General features: G+C 32.9%; 1 protein-coding gene across 2 annotated transcripts; it reads left to right on the plus strand.

Moving 5' to 3' along the window:
• Positions 1-6333: 6333 nt before the first annotated feature.
• LOC110618268 (zinc finger protein BRUTUS) lies at positions 6334-16652 on the plus strand. 2 transcript variants are annotated; one of them, XR_006350960.1, is made up of 15 exons: positions 6334-6846; positions 8112-8321; positions 9822-10016; positions 10103-10464; positions 10936-11161; positions 11547-11715; positions 11838-13082; positions 13259-13430; positions 13511-13732; positions 13813-13950; positions 14503-14737; positions 14853-14912; positions 15656-15791; positions 16128-16199; positions 16273-16318. XR_006350960.1 is itself a non-coding variant. In XM_021761407.2 (14 exons), exons 1-14 carry the CDS (start codon positions 6550-6552, stop codon positions 16414-16416), a joined length of 3747 nt encoding a protein of 1248 aa, XP_021617099.1. In that variant the 5' UTR covers positions 6335-6549; the 3' UTR covers positions 16417-16652. The 2 variants fall into 2 exon arrangements, 1 of the variants encoding a protein (XP_021617099.1); XM_021761407.2 differs by lacking the exon at positions 15656-15791 and having other exon boundaries at positions 6335-6846; positions 16273-16652.
• The last annotated feature ends 974 nt before the right edge of the window (positions 16653-17626 follow it).

Below are 17626 nucleotides of genomic sequence, written 5' to 3' on the forward strand. Positions count from 1 at the left end.
AATGAATATTTCTTAGAAAAAAAAGATATAATTAATTTGACTTGATAATTCACTTCAACTTGAACCATATGATATTTTAAATCCAAATTTTAATTGATGATGTCTATTTTTAATTAAACTTTTTCTAAGAAAAGGAACACTTTCTATGGAGAATTCGAGCTAATACGAAGATAAGTTTAATAATATTAAATTAAATATTTACGTATAAATTTACAATTCCAATACAAATCTTAACATAAATATTTAATCTTAAAGTTTCAAATGGAACATGTTAATGTCTAATCAAATGGCACCAGAAAAAGGTAAAAGAGATAAGAAGTGGAAGACAAAGGTGAATGTACATATTGAGGATGAAATTGCAGAAGCAAAAAGAAGGTAGCTAGGCCACATGGAGTGTGAGCGTGAGAGGAGTGGTTCTCACCCTCACCCATTTGGGGTAGCCAATTTAGCCAACATTTCGTGTGTGGGTTGCTCCCCCTGCCTCTGATTATCTCAATGGAGTCGCCGTTGGATTGTAGTGGATAATCTAGTCAAGCTGCATGTCTCGCAACAAAACTACACCACCTTTTCCAAGTTCCTCAATAACTCTTTACTTCTCTATCTCTCTCTCTTTTGTTTTTTTAATGCAATGTATATGTAGAGTTGACTTGAGGTCAACCTTACTCGTCAATTTTTCTCTTGCTGCTGTGACTGTGCCTTGTTCTCAATTGCAGAAAGTTCCATGCAATTTGCACATAGGAGGGCTGGTGGTGGGAAGGTCGCCCAACCAGGCCCCTACTGTGGCTGAATTCTTATATACGTCGGACACGGAGGACGCTTGTTTTTTCAATAGGGATTTGGCTTTTCATAAACCTCAGAAGCTTCTTCCAACCGATATTAGTCATACATGCATCTAGACAGAACCCAGTTTTTTTTTTCCTTATAAGTATTTTATCTATCAAGACATTACTTTTAATTATCTTGATTGTGAAAAATTAAAAATAATTTTTACGAAACTGCTTAAAAAAAAATTCTCTTAAAAAACAAAATCACAAAACCTGATTTTACTCTTTTTTTTTAAATGAAAATTGAGAATTGAGAGGGTAAAATATGAGATCTCTCAAATTTATTAAAATATACTTGTGATCAGATTAAATCTACGAGTACTTATTTTTCACTTTGTTAAAATTCTTTCTCCTTCGCCTTTTCATTTTCTATCCTTTTATCCCTACAGCATATTCTCTATTCCCCTAACTTCTTCATCTTGCTTTATTTGGTTAATTTTCAATTTTATCCGTTGCTTTCTTTCCTCCTCTTCTTCATTATTATAGTTTTACTCAATAATTCTTTATTCATTTTTCAGTTTGTTATTAAAATCCTCGTTGTTGTCATATTCCACAAAATCTGATCTATAAATTCTTCTACATTTTCTAATATAAATTTCTAAAAATTTACAAGTCATATCATGATTCATGTAATTAAAGGAAAATGTGGATACCTAACATATGAGTGTAGTGGATTATAAACATTCTATGTAAAGAAAATTTAATTTCTTTGAGCAATCACCAATTGATTTCTTAATCCATTCTTAAAAAGCAATTGGAGAATACAATATTGCTAATTTAGTCTCCAACTTATGATAAAAGTATTTAGTTATTAATAAAAATTACCTAAAGATTACAAAAAAAAAATAAAAAAAAAGGCATGAAATTGACAGGCCATTGTGGACAAAGTTATAGTGGCAACTTTTGTATGTTTGGTGGGTTATCCACATTTTATAGTGCCAAACAAAATATTTAATTGAAGAGAGTGTGGATGCCACACTCACCCTTTTTATTTTATTATTGTTGATTTTTCACTTATTTATTTTTTCTATAATTTTATATATTAAGAATTTAAAAACCACATAATTAAAAAATAAACAATACAAGATGATTTATTGCAATTAATTTTTTAAACAACATACATTAAAAGAATATTATATAATTATATTTTAATATTATAGGTGCCCTTGTGGAAATATCTATCCACTTGCATGGTTCTATTTAACTAATCATAATATCCCCAAGTGGTAAAAAATAAAAATTAATGAAAAATTTATCTCCTAGTTCACATGATTTAAGATATATAAATATGAATATGTCCATAAAAAAAATTGCACAAGATCCATTTTGTTCCTTATTAACTATAATTGAAATTAAATTTTTGATTCTTTAATTTTTAAAAACCTGATTCTTTAATTAGCACATTCTGAATTTTCAGGATTTAAATTAGGGTAATTTACGATTTAGTCCCTGGGTATTGCCATTATTAACAAGTCAGTCCCTGTATTTTCAGAAACCTATTAAAACGTCCTTATGTTTTATTTTCGTCAACGAAATAGTCCTTCCGTCCTATTTTCCGTTAAAATTAGATAAAGGAGGAGAGAAAAAAATTTTAAAATCCAATTTTACCCTCAAATAAAACCATTTATTTAGTCCTTGTATATTGTAATTATTAACAAGTTAGTCCTTACATTTTCAAAAATCTATTAAAATATTTTTATCTTTTTTCATATCTATTAAAACGTCCTTATTATTTTTTTCCATCAATGAAATAGTCCCTATCTTTTCTCACATCTATTAAAACATCCTTATCGTTTATTTAAGTCAACGAAATAGTCCCTCCTCATCGTTTCTTCCTGTCAACGAAATCGTCTCTCCCTATATTTTTAGAAATATATTAAAACGTCCTTATTGTTTCTTTTTGTCAACGAAATAGTCCCTATCTTTTCTCAGATCTATTAAAACAACCTTATTGTTTCTTTTTATCAACAAAATAGTCCCTATCTTTTCTTTGCTCTTCCTCCTCTTCCTCCTCCTCCTCCTCCTCCTCCGACTCCTCCTCCTCCGACTCCTCCGAAAAAGAAGAAGAAGAAGAAGAAGAAGAGAAAGAAGAAAAAGAAGAAGAAGGAGAAGAAGAAGAAGAAGGAGAAGAAGAAGAAGAAGGAGAAGAAGAAGAAGGAGAGAAAGAAGAAAAAGAAGAAAAAGAAGAAGAAGAAGGAGAAGAATGAGAAGAAGAAGAAGAAGATAAAGAAGAAAAAGAAGAAAAAGAAGCAAAAGAAGAAAAAAGAGAAGAAGTAGAAGAAGAAGGAGAAAAAACAGAAGCTGAAGAAGAAAAAGGAGAAGAAGCAGAAGAAGAAGAAGCAAAAGGAAAAAGAATTTATGAAGAAGAAAAGGAAGGAGGAGGAGGAGAAAACTAATTGGGGGTAATTTAGTCTTTTACTATATTTTTAACGGCAAAAATAGACAGAAGGACTATTTCGTTGACGGAAATAAAACATAAGGACGTTTTAATAGGTTTCTGAAAATACAGGGACTGACTTGTTAATAATGGCAATACCTAGGGACTAAATCATAAATTACCCTTTAAATTATTACGTTTTATAAAGTTTGAAAATATAATTTTCATAAAAATTACGTGTAAAATGTTAATATAACGAAAATGTTAAAGTACTAGCAGATTTTTTTTTTCTAAGACTATAAATCAATAAATGTGTTTAGCACATTTTATATATTATAAACATTTAAATTGGCATGCACGTTGTTATTGTACAAGGTTGAATAATTATTTGATATATGTACCATGAATATGATTAGATTATACGACACAACGTATGAAATAACAATTCTTTACTATTTTTATAATTTTTTAAGTGATTCATTTTATTTCAAATTAATTATTCTTATTATTAATATAAAATATTTTAAATATTTAAAATACAATAATCAAACTCAGGGTCTCAAAACAATCGAGTGAGCTACGTTTAACGGAGACTATAACGTATCCTATTTTTGAAAAGGAAAATTGACGGAAAATACTTATCTTTCGGTAATTTTAGGTAACTTTATTAGTAGATGTACAGCAAAAATCCTCTCTTCATTTTTCTACATCTAATTTGAAAAAGTAAAAAAAATGAATTAATCCTTACCTAATGATGTGACTTTAAAATATATAAATTGTAAAAATTAATTAAATAAAAAGTAAAGAATGTTAATGTGGATAAGCCATGCAGCGGGGGAATCAGTGATTACGTGAAGGTATGCTCGCACATTTCTCGTGCCCACCGAACGGCTGCCACGCCTTGTCCCTTCGTTTCGTGTGCTCACTCATGCCCCTTGTGATTCTAATCCTACCTTCCTTTTCCTTGTCAATTACCATTATGCCCCCACCTCTCCACGCATAATTCGTTTTTTCCCCTTCTTTTTCTTTATATTTTTTACTAAATTTAATTTCATTATCCTTTTTATAAAATAGGCACTTATTTCTTATATAATTAACAATTACATGCCCTAAATATATTTAAATAAATCTAAAAATTTTTATTATTAATTATAAATTATAAAATAATTATTTTTTAAAATAATATATTATTAAATTAATTTTTTAATATAATTTAATTAGTAAAATTATATACTAAAAAATCATATAAAATTTTATTATTTTAATATATATATATATATTAAAAAATGAAGGGAGTAATATTACCGATGATTTTTAGCAAAACTGTTTTTTTTTCTTGTTTGTAACGCAAACAGATAGTCAAGTTTGATGAAAATTCATTAGGATGATAAATTAAGTTGGGTTTGACCGGATATAGCAGCTGCTGGATAACATTTGACTAAGTCGACGTCACGCATTTGACAAATATTTTTTCTTATTTATTTTATTATTTTTAAAAATTTTCAATTAACGAATTATATATATATATATATATATATATATATATATATATATATATATATATTTTTTTTTTTTTTTTTAATTTTTGTGATAAAAGCAATAGATCAACATCAAACCACCTTCCTTAGTTTCTAATTAAAGTCAAAATTACTATGAAGCCCATGCTTTACAACCTCGACTGAGAAATCCATCTCAGCACCCTGAAGTGTAACATATACGCACAGCGTGGAAGCTTACGTGGACTTGATGGCAAGCTGAGAAGGTCACGCCACAGTCCATGTGGTGGCATAGGCGAATTCTCCCGTGCTGTCCACACGTGTGCACGGTTATTGTTCCTCGGCTCACTGCGGCCAATATCTTTCTTATCTTACCTGGCTCTTCCTTTCTCATGCATTCCACGTGCGATGCCCGTGTTTTATTGATAAGGTCAAGGCAGGTTAAATACTTTAGAAAAATTCTACGGTTACTTTCGTGACACCACGATATTAATCCACTCAAAATTTAATACATAAAAAATACGATTATTTAAAAAATAAAAATGTTTTGATGGTTTTATTTAGAGATTTCATTTTCTATTTATAAATATACTTATATATTTATTTTAATTCTATTAAATTGTTATTTAATATAGAATATAGTTGCTAATCTACTATATTATTAATAATAGTTTTATTTGTTTTGCCACAAAATATTTTTTTTTAAAAAAATATTTTTTACATTTTTTAGCATTCAAAATACTTAAAAAATTAATTAATAAAAAATGTTTTCATAATTAAAAGAATTTTTTTATACTTTTAAAAGTTTATTAATTTAAAAAGTAAATATATTAATAAATTTTCATATATAAATCTTAATAAAAAATTTAAAATACATTAAATTATTTAATTTTTTACAGAAAAATATTTTTTTATTAATTAATCTTTTTAATACTCCAAATATTTAAAAATATAAAATATATTTTCTACAAAATAAATAGTCTTACTATATTTTTATTTATTTATTTTTAATATAAATATATATTATCATATTTATATCAGATTTTTAATAAAGAGTAAAATACTTTTAAACTTACTTATTTCATTTTATTAATTTATCGTATACTCTGCAATGTAAAAAAAAACTAATATATATTATTTTATTTTTAATGAGTAATATAATAAAAAAATTAAAATTAATATAAATATATTAATTACGTGTAATTTTATATATAAATAGAAATATCTGAAAAATGAATGGAAATGCAATTTCAAATTTCCAACTTCCCAAAAAAGTAATCCCCATTAACAAACTATTATATTGGAAGGTCAAATTTCACGTGAGTTTATTAAACTTTAATAAAAATAAGAATAAGAAAAATAATAATAAATCATCAGTCAAATTTCTTAAAATAATTTTCTGTTCATGAATCAGTAGAATTTGGAAGCAGCATACCAACTACGCAACGAGGAATGACATCACGGGAGGATACGTGATGTATTTTTTCTGTGCCCAAATACAAATTAATTTCCCCGGATTAATTAATTATAATAAATAATAATAATAATAATAAGAAAGAAAACAAAATAGAAAAAAAAAAAAAAAGCGACCGATTGCTGCCGCGTGGACTAACTATAAAGCTCTTATTTTCATTTCTCTCTCTCTCTCTCTTTCTCTATCTCTATCTCTCCATTGAACCTTCCCGTTCTTCGGCTTTGCTCCTTTCTCCTCCTCTGAAGACACAGACAAAAGACAACAAATCTATGTATTTTTTTCCAAGTATGTTGAACGGAACGGAATGAAGATATAGCCCGACTAGGGTTTTTTGATAATCTGCAATAATTACGAGATCTTTCACTTCGATTTCCTCTAATGGGGACGCCATTTGCTGGCGTAGACGGCGGAGGAGGAGGAGGTGTGGCAGTAATGTCTGGGCCGGTTAACCCAATCGATCCTTCTACGCCTTCGAAAACTTCTGTCAAAAACTCTGCTCTTAAATCTCCAATTCTTATCTTTCTCTTCTTCCATAAAGCTATTAGGTCTGAGCTCGATGGCCTCCACTGCGCCGCCATGAATTTCGCCACCGCTGGTGGAGATATTAAGCCGTTGCGCCGGAAGTATCACTTCTTTTGTGCGATATATAAGCACCACTGCAATGCTGAAGATGAGGTAGGCTACGTTTTCTGGGACTGTTTTGCATTTTTTATGTTATTTAGATTGAGGCTCTGATATTTTTGGATTCGGTTTGTTGATTTTTGATGGATACTGTGTTAATTTCGTTGTTACTGTTAGACTCTATGCATTCTTATACTGTAATTGGATGGGGCGGACTTTTTTGGGAGTTTATATCGATACCCAATTGAATTTTCTCTGTTTTACTCTTCTGGTAATTTTTTTTATCACGTTATGAATTTCTTACATTTATTGTTAATAATCATCAATTTCTAAGGTCTTCAGAGTGTTTCTTGCAAATTGATGCGGAAGATTGAATTTTCGTAGTGTGGCAGTAAAACTTGTTACTTTATTTTTAATAGGGTTGATTTATTTCTCTATAGGTTTCTTTAAATGTTAGCTTGGCGTATTTTGTTTGATTAAGAATTAATAGAATTTTTTCTTGGTGGTTCTACATCATTGTGCAACTCATCTGGTTCTTCTGTTGAAGTTAATATCCATCCTCTGGTTGAGAGTTGTTGAGAATTTACCAGCTGATACACTTCCATGTTCTCGTGAGGCTGTGTTTCAATTTTGTTGTTGGAGATACTATTCCACTATTCCTCTCATCAGTCATCAATGCATGCTATCTTCATGAAATTGTACAACCAATGCTGTATAAGTTGCCAAGTATAAGTGGAATGTTATGTTTTTCTTTTGTTCTCTTCCTTTCTAACTCTTCCATCTAAGTTATAACTCAAATCAACCTTTAATTGTACATGACTATTGAAATTGAGGCAATGCTTGGTATTTGAGTGAAATTTCGCCACTAAAATGAAAATTTGACCTTCCTGTTCCTCATAATTTGATCTTTCATCTGTTATTCATTGTGTTGATGTTCACTTGTGATTGACAGTGCTAATGGAGGATTAATTGGAGTATCTGAAAAATATTAAAATAGGTACTCCATTGAAATATCTACTCTTTGTAGACATTATGACAACTATTAACCTCAAACAGTGTCCAATTTATCCAGTTAAGATATTTTTAATGAGGCAGTTTTTGGGCAATTGGACAAGCATCCAAAATATGACCTAGACATTTTCATTTAGATCTTAAAGGTACTTGTCACCTGTTTTTGTAAGAGATTATAGCTTGCCAATCTAATGAATGTCTTCACCCCTAAAGTAGTGCTAAAATATAGTTTATTTATTTATTTATTTTATAGTTTTCATGATATACATTTTAGAAGATTCTAACGTTAAGTTATTTTTGTCTTGTAGGTTATCTTTCCAGCTCTTGATATACGTGTTAAGAATGTGGCACGAACATACTCTCTTGAACATGAGGGAGAAAGTGTTCTTTTCGACCAATTATTTGAGCTTCTGAATTCCAATAAACAAGGTGAAGAAACCTTTCGCAGGGAGTTAGCTTCTCGTACTGGAGCTCTTCAAACATCAATTAGCCAGCATATGTCCAAGGAAGAGGAGCAGGTATATGTTCATTTCAATAATGCTTTACTTGCTTTTTTATTGTTCTTATTATGTGTTTTTTTGTTCTGTTGGATGAGCTCATTGCTTGATTAAGCTGCTTCGATGAACCAAACCAATGTGTTATCCATTCTTCATTTTGTTGTTTCTTTTTGAGCCTTTGAGATTCTTTATATAGTAATTATTGTAGTTTGGTAGCGAATGAGGTTTGGAACTTGATTTCCCATGATTAGACCTGGCTAAGGGCTGGTTCAGAACCACGACCTGACCAGTTCAACTCTGAATGGTGAAAACTAGAATACTAGATATGCACCTGATTGGGAATGGCCAGTGTTCTGGGCCAAAATTGGATTTTTTTTGTAAAAAAAAAAATAATAATCAAAATTTGAAAAATCTACAACTTGGATTTGGCATTGAACCGGAACCAGCATGGGATGAACCTGCTCTTCTGGTCCCAGTTCCGGTTCGCCATGTCTGCTGACATATAAGACCACATTCTTTCATATTCATTTCGGCTATCACTAATATGCTTTACCATGTATTCCTTAACAGATGAAATAAGGATAAACTTATATTTGGATAGCCTTTTTTGTTCATTATTTAGTTAGTTGCTAAACTTTTCTTCACTTTCAATTTATCTGTTTAACTGTCACATATAACGGCAAAATTTAACCTCTGGATTCTTCAAAATTATTTTGCATTACACAATTCAATATATATAGATGGTCATAATCATGCCATTTCAAAAGTAAGCAGTGTATTTATAGTGAGACTTGCTAATCTCATGTTGGAACCATATTGACACGGTCTCAAATGTGTTTATTGTTAAGGCAAGCCAAAACCCTCTTATTTCATCTGTATCCCCTCCCCCTCCCCAAGACCTGCCATATATACTGTCAGCAAATTTGATCCGAGTGTAAATCATTTGTAATTGTTATGTGGTGGCCTAATGAACTGGTTATATTCATAATTAATTTTAGATGTCAATATTGTCAATGAAAGTTTCATCCTATGCAACTGTAGTTGTATCACAAATTTTCAACAACTTTTCCCTTGAACGGTAAAATGAAATGGAATGATATCCTTGGGCTAGTATATAGAATACATTTGATAACAAAGCATTGGGAGTTCTATTTCGTGCTAAACTATTTTGCTTTACAATGGAAATTTGGATATGAGCTTAATTCTGAGAGAGTATCTCATCTTTCTTAAGGGTTCTTCAAGGAATGGAGGATCTGTATACCTCTCTTATTGCTGTGCTTAAGTGAAGATTCCATGTAAATAGCTAGAGTTGACCATATATGTGTGCAAGTCATTCAGATTTTTCTACCCAGGAAAATGGTCTCATCTTGGGTTGAAGTTGAAAGTCAGCAATATGCATTCGGAGTTGCCTAAAATTCATGCCATTCCAACCTCTAAATATTTCAAATAGCTAAAATAGGGTTTGATATTATTAATTGAAAGCAAATTTGAATTTCACAAGCTTGTGGTTGAATGTTGCAGGTATTTCCATTGCTGATTGAGAAGTTTTCATTTGAAGAGCAGGCTTCATTGGTTTGGCAGTTTCTGTGCAGCATTCCTGTTAATATGATGGCAGAGTTTCTTCCTTGGCTTTCTTCCTCCATATCATCTGATGAATATCAAGATATGCACAAGTGCTTGTGCAAGATAATCCCTAAAGAGAAACTTCTTCATCAGGTGAGGTTTTTTGGGCCATGGATTCCATCTTTGGATGAGTTTTATAATAAAAGAAAGACGTCTGACTTTAACATCTGTTAATGAAGGTAATTTTTGCCTGGATGGATGGTGCAAAATTGTCTGTGTGTACAAGTTGCCAAGATGAGTCTAAGGCCTGCTATCAAGATTCAGGTCCACCAATCCTAATCTGTCAAAGTGAGAAGACACATTGTGCATGTGAATCTTCTAGACTTGGTAAAAGGAAATATATGGAGCTATCTTCTGATCCTGCCAATTCAACTATGTTCCATCCCATAGATGAAATTTTGCTTTGGCATGCTGCAATAAGAAGAGAGTTGAATGATATAGCTGAGGCTGCTAGGAAGATACAACTTTCTGGGGATTTTTCTGATCTGTCTGCATTCAACAAGAGGCTGCAATTCATTGCAGAAGTTTGCATATTTCACAGGTACAGTTTTCTATGTTTTCTTGTCTGATTCTTTTCTTCCCTCCTATGTACACTACATTGTCCAAGTGCAGCAAGTAATATGCTTCAAAAGTAGTGTGATAAATATGTTTTAATCTCTGGATAGAGATAATTATAGGTCCTGATATTGGCCTGATGCATGAGCTACTATCTCCTGCCTTTGTTTTATGTTTCAACAGTTCCAACACCCCAGTTTTTCTTATATTCAAAAACATGTAGTTCATATATGGAAACCTTTGCATAGTAAAATTTCCTTGAACATATTAGTGATGAAGGAATTTGAACATCAATTGAATATAGCAAATTTGAAATTCTCTCTCCCCTCCGTCCCTCCTTCCCTTGTTCCCTTTGAATTATGTAATAAAGAAGTATAGGAATTATTAAAATCTGTATTATTTTCTATGCTATGGCCATTTATCATTGTGAAATGGGCTTCTGTTCTCTCGACTGCAGTATTGCTGAAGACAAAGTTATATTCCCTGCTGTAGATGCAGAACTCTCTTTTGCCCAGGAGCATGCAGAAGAAGAAATTCAGTTTGACAAACTTAGGTGTCTGATAGAAAGTATTCAAAGTGCTGGAGTTAACACATCTCTTACTGAATTCTATACAAAGTTGTGCCTGCAAGCTGATCATATCATGGATACCATACAGAAACACTTCCAAAATGAGGAAGCTCAGGTGAGCCTTTTAATATTGCAACGTTAGATGAAGCCTATCTTTCCCATTGGTGATGTATACTTAATACCTGGTTTCTATAATTCTTAACTGCATAATTTTTGTGCTGCTGCCATCCATTTGGAAATTATACTTGCAAATCACATTGGACTACCTTTTGCTATTTATACAAATTCTTTTAGGAGAAAGAACAGGGGAGTGTTGTTATTGCTATGTCACATGAAACTCATGTTTCCCATAAGTGGTGTATACATGTCTAGCTTCTCCATTTCTTAGCTTATAAGTTCATGCTACTGCCTTAGTGCTTGGCATTTGTACTTGGGAATCTACAATCTATTAATTTTTCATATCTCTGCAAGCCATCTTTTTGACATATTTTCATTGTTAGGTTCTCCCACTTGCTCGAAAACATTTTAGTGCAACAAGACAAAGAGAACTTCTTTACCAAAGCTTATGTGTGATGCCTTTGAAATTGATTGAATGTGTCTTGCCATGGTTGGTGGGATCACTTAGTGAAGAAGCAGCAAAATCTTTTCTTCAAAACATGTGCATGGCAGGTTGAACATCAATCTCAACTTTTCTTATAAATAATGGTTGTATTTTTTTTTTTAAACAACAGGTGTACTTTCCATGTTATCTATGTTTCTCTCTATCAACTCTCTAACATAATGTGATGCAGCTCCAGCTTCAGATTCTGCATTGGTTACACTCTTTTCTGGTTGGGCTTGTAAAGGTCGTCCTAGGAATACTTGTTTGTCTTCAGGTGCCATTGGTTGTTGTCCTGCAAGAATTCTGACTCGATCTCAGGAGGATTCCAAACAATCATTCTGTGAGAGCAATCCTTTGTTATGTACAAGTGAAAAGTTTTCTTGTACTCAAGCAGATGAAGCAGATGATAGTAAAAGGCTAGTCAAGCGCGGAACTGGAAACCTGGAACTACAGGAAGACAGTGATGCTTGCCAATCTGTAGGGACTTCCAACATCTCCAGATTATCTTGTAATACTAAGTCTTGCTGTGTCCCTGGGTTAGGAGTGAATAGCATTAATCTAAGAATTAGTTCTCTTGCTGCAGCAAAAGCTCTGCGTTCCTTATCTTTTAGCCCTTCTGCTCCCTCTCTTAACTCTAGTCTTTTCCACTGGGAAACAGATGCAAGTCCCACTGATAGTGCTTGTGCTTCACGGCCAATTGATAACATATTTAAGTTTCATAAAGCTATACGCAAAGACTTGGAATATTTGGATGTTGAATCTGGAAAATTAAATGATTGTAATGAAACTTTGCTTAGGCAGTTTACTGGTAGATTTCGTCTGTTATGGGGTTTATACAGAGCCCACAGTAACGCAGAGGATGATATAGTGTTTCCAGCATTAGAGTCTAAAGAGACACTTCATAATGTTAGCCACTCGTATACTCTGGATCACAAGCAGGAAGAGAAACTATTTGAAGACATCTCATATTTGCTTTCTGAGCTTACACAACTTCAAGAACGTTTGAAGAGTAACAGTCTTTCTGAGGAATTAACTGTAAAATTTTCCGGTTCTTCTGATCACAATGATGCTTTTAGAAAGTACAGTGAGCTTGCGACAAAGCTTCAGGGCATGTGCAAATCCATAAGAGTAACACTGGATCAACATGTTTTTCGAGAAGAGCTTGAGTTGTGGCCTTTATTTGACATGCATTTTTCTGTGGAGGAACAGGAAAAGATTGTTGGTCGAATCATTGGTACTACAGGTGCAGAGGTGCTTCAATCGATGTTGCCGTGGGTAACTTCAGCTCTTACTCAGGAGGAGCAGAATAAAATGATGGACACATGGAAAAATGCAACTAAAAACACAATGTTCAGTGAGTGGCTTAATGAATGGTGGGATGGTACTTCTGCTGCATCTTCACAAGTGACATCATCAGAGAGCTGTATATCACTAGGTCTGTGATCCTTTGTTATTTCTGATTGTTTGTAATTTATTCCCAGTCAAAGGGCATTGTTTATGTTGCTAAATTGAGACAAATTTTGAATGGTTAATTCTTGAAAGTTTTCTCATCCAGTAATATAACAATTTGGAGATGTTTTTGTATTGTGCTTCTTTTTTGCTCACATTTAGGCACTGATCTCCATGAAAGCCTGGATCATAGTGATCATACATTTAAGCCTGGCTGGAAAGATATTTTCCGGATGAATCAAAATGAGCTTGAAGCAGAGATAAGAAAAGTTTCTCGAGATTCATCTCTTGATCCAAGAAGAAAAGCATATCTAATTCAAAATCTAATGACAAGGTGCATTATGCTGTGTTTAGTCTGCAGTTTTTGGACTTTCATTCTTTTACTTACAGTGATTATTGTGTGGATTCTGTTAGTCGTTGGATAGCTGCTCAGCAGAATTCACCTCAAGCAAGAAATGGAGAATTTTCAAATGGTGAAGACTTACTTGGATGCTATCCTTCATTTCGTAATCAAGAGAAACAAGAATTTGGGTGTGAGCATTACAAAAGGAACTGTAAACTCCGAGCTGCCTGCTGTGGCAAGTTATTCACATGCAGGTTCTGCCATGACAAAGTCAGTGACCATTCTATGGACAGGTGATTTTTGTCACTCATGGCATACCTAGTTTTCATTGGACTGCATTTCAGCTATAATCTTGAATACATTATTCTTGCAGGAAGGCTACATCTGAAATGATGTGTATGCGCTGCCTGAAAATCCAGCCTGTTGGACCAGTTTGCACAACACCTTCTTGTGGTGGTTTCTCAATGGCAAAGTACTATTGCAGTATCTGTAAATTTTTTGATGATGAAAGGTATGGGCTTCCATAAGGTGCACTTTGCCATTGGATTTATTTCTAGATTCATTACAATTTGCTATGAGGTTTAAAAGAAAATAGTTACTTGCTATAAGGTTTAAAAGAAAATAGTGTGACAAGATTATAACATAATTAGATAATATGGTGATTGAGTTTGAACAAAAAAAAAAAGTGAATATATTTTGTACCATTAATGTTCCGCTACAATTTGATCCCCTATTCTTTGTCCGCTTTGGGAATTTAATAGTTAAGAGTGACCAGGAATTGGTTGTGTTATGCCTGGACAAACTTAAATGAATAAAGAATCAAAATGTGATATGCAGTCTACTTAAACAAAAATGTAGTCAGTTTTTTATTATTGGAATATGAATGTGGAGAAATAAATTTTTCCTCTTTTTGATGTTTTGTAAACCATGATAATCTGACTCTAATCTTGTTGGTGTAAGGGATCCTCTTAACTTCTTACTGGTGTATTGGTTATGTGGACAACTGTATCTGAACTAGATCTCTCACTACTGAATTTCCTATTTTTCTATGAGTGTAATTCAGGAATGTTTACCATTGCCCTTTCTGCAATTTGTGCCGTGTTGGAAATGGACTTGGTGTTGACTTCTTTCATTGCATGAAGTGCAATTGCTGCCTGGCAATGAAGTTAGTGGATCATAAATGCCGAGAGAAAGGTCTAGAAATAAATTGCCCCATCTGCTGTGACTTCTTGTTCACATCAAGCTTAAGTGTGAAAGCTCTTCCTTGTGGCCATTTCATGCATTCAAATTGCTTTCAGGTCCATTCTTTACTCGACTTTTACTTTGATTATTGTTTTCTTTTCCTTCTATTTTTGATTATTGCAAGAGGGCTATATTTTGTACATAAATTCAACTTGCCTTTTGCTGTGGCAGGCATATACGTGCAGTCATTATATCTGCCCAATCTGTAGCAAATCTTTGGGAGATATGTCGGTAAGTTCTAGTGATCTATCTTTCTAACCTACCAATCCATGATTCTATGTAGAATGCTGTTGAGGATGATGATGTTAATAGTCGTATGGGGCAGGTTGCCTGATACTTTGTTATTACTTTTGCTAAAAAGGGATTTACTTTGTACATCATCAAAACTTGTGATTTTAATAAGCATTTTTCATTTCTAGTTTCTTTTCATGAAAAGATGACCTAGTGCATGAAGCATCTTCCACTAGTGAGTTTTGGGAGGGTTGATGTATGCAGCCTTAACCCTGCTTTGCAGTGATTCTGTTTTCGTGGTTTATACCCATGACCTCCAGGTCACAAATGGACTGGCTTCACCATTACACTAGAGTCACCCTCTAGTTTCTTCTCATTTTTATTTATATGATTTATCCTGAGAGTGCTGTTACCTTGTGTTAGAACTACAAAGTTGCTGTCAATTTGTTTGAAGTTTGAAATTGAGATGGAATTTGAGTCATTAAGCTATTCTTTGTATCACGTATTCATAAACATTACCTTATGTAGTGCATTAATGGCATTATACAAAGATGTGGATAGTTATACAATCTATTATTTCAGTCAACTAACTTGAATGTTAGATAGTTGAAATTGTTTCCACATGTCTAGCAGCCATTCACTTTATTTTTATTGATACATTCTAAAAACTAAGATCCTCCCACTGATGATTGCAATTTACACTAAAGCAGTCATGCTGAGTATGGTATGATTGTCATATACAGTTGTAGACATGCCTATATTTTGAGGCAGAACAGGCTTCTTGATTTTGTAATCTATGCCAGTGGGCTTCTGAGAACCAGACAACACATGGAGATCTTCTAGTTGCCAAGCCAGAGGGAATAAAGAAATATAGAGCTGGTATTCTAAGTTCTCGGTATCTAGTTGTAAAATGAAATGCTTGATTGCACAAACACTTCCCTATGACAATTGAGCCTCTTCTTTTGTTGTAAATGAGATGACTATTTTATTTTGTTTCTTTCATTTCTTATGGGCTTCATAGTAACCAAACACTTACTAGGTTAAAAGGATTGAAATTGGATAACTATTTATTTGAATTCTAATGAAATGTACATGCAACTTTATTGGACTGGACTGCGGAGGTAGTGTCTTTGGCATTGCCATATTTGTTGTGTGGAGAACGCCACAAAGTACAGATTATGAAATTTCTTAGAAGGGCTTATTCTCTGTGTGCAGGTTTACTTTGGCATGCTTGATGCTTTATTGGCTTCTGAGGAGCTCCCAGAAGAATACAGGGATCGTTGTCAGGTGAATTGTCCGGGTATTTCTAAGCATTCCTATGCCTTATTTGGCAATACTAAAACTGATGTTTATGGTCCAGGATATACTTTGCAATGACTGTGACAAGAAGGGTACGGCACCATTCCACTGGCTCTACCACAAGTGCAGTTTTTGTGGGTCATATAATACCAGGGTGATAAAGGCTGATGTAACAAATTCAGTCTGCTCAACTTCGAACCAATGAGCGCATAGATGTCTTATAGCTGATGAAGGTGTGTAAATACCTGAATGAGTCCCAACCATTACAGTGGCTTTGTATATCATATGCCTTTACAATAGTTAATTCAATCTTTCAATTTTTTCCCTCAAGCGCGTATTATACCTCAAAAGATTTGTCTGCTGTTTGTTATAATCACCCTTGATGGATATGATGGTAAATATACTGCAAGCGGTGGGGAATAGGAAATTTTTGTTTCCAAATAGGCATTACTTGTAGAAATGTGCAGTCCTCAATTTTGTTGGTTGCAGAGATTTATTAGCTAAACTTCAATATTTTTGTGCCGTCTGTATCCATATATTTGATGAGATGATAAGAGAGCAACTGCATGAAAGATACACTTGGAACTACATTAAAAGTTATAATTTCAGACTGTAGGATGGTTTGGCGTAATTCATTGGACCAATGACCTAGTTCAGAGCGCCATTCACTTCACTGAAATTTCAATTGCTGATAAGATAGACAACAGTTGATCTCCAAATGTCGCCTTTCTAGTAGGTCCAACAGTTATGGCGGATGGTCAGTGCCTGCCGGCCGCAGGCTGTGGGTGTGGCGGTAGTGGTGACTGCCCATTGCGGATAAAATCAACCGTGATGGTGTTTACTAATTTACTTTAGGTCGTCTTATATGGTGATTTTGCTTTATTGTTATTTTGTTTTCCTTTACCTTCTTACGTTTGGTTTAGAGGTTCGGCTAGTTAAGAGATTTTTGATTCAACGGCTTTTCTATATCCATTTAGTAAAAAGTACAGATGTTATTCAATTGATAGACTCTTAAACTGTTATAGTAAAAAAAGTTAAAGAAATGAGAGCGATTATGATAAAATAAAATAAAATAAATTATTTAATATAATAAATTAATACTTATATAATTATTTTAATGGTATAAAAAATTATGTGGATATAATTATTTATCAAATATTTAATATAAAGTAGGTCCACAACAACTATTTTCTAACAAAAATGGTTATTAGCAATCAATCGAACTTTGTGACGAGGTATGAGGTTTGCGTTAGGGAATTTGTTCATGTAATGGACAACGATAGAGAGAAAAAAGAAATGAGTGAAATAGAGAGGGGTAGGGAGGAAGAGAAACGAGAGAGGAATAAGTTTTATTCCTTAATTAAGGAAATATCCCTACTTTCGCACATCATTTAATAAATAATTTTAATTTAATT

The sequence above is a fragment of the Manihot esculenta genome, chromosome 6 (assembly GCF_001659605.2).
Source record: "Manihot esculenta cultivar AM560-2 chromosome 6, M.esculenta_v8, whole genome shotgun sequence".
NCBI lineage: Eukaryota > Viridiplantae > Streptophyta > Magnoliopsida > Malpighiales > Euphorbiaceae > Manihot > Manihot esculenta.

Bases quoted from the DNA above. Each gene is read 5' to 3' on its own strand.
- LOC110618268 (XM_021761407.2), top strand. From the start codon at position 6,550: ATGGGGACGCCATTTGCTGGCGTAGACGGCGGAGGAGGAGGAGGTGTG. The intron at 13,733-13,812 runs GTGATTTTTGTC...TTATTCTTGCAG, and splicing joins AGTGACCATTCTATGGACAG to GAAGGCTACATCTGAAATGA. The intron at 13,951-14,502 runs GTATGGGCTTCC...AGTGTAATTCAG, and splicing joins AAATTTTTTGATGATGAAAG to GAATGTTTACCATTGCCCTT.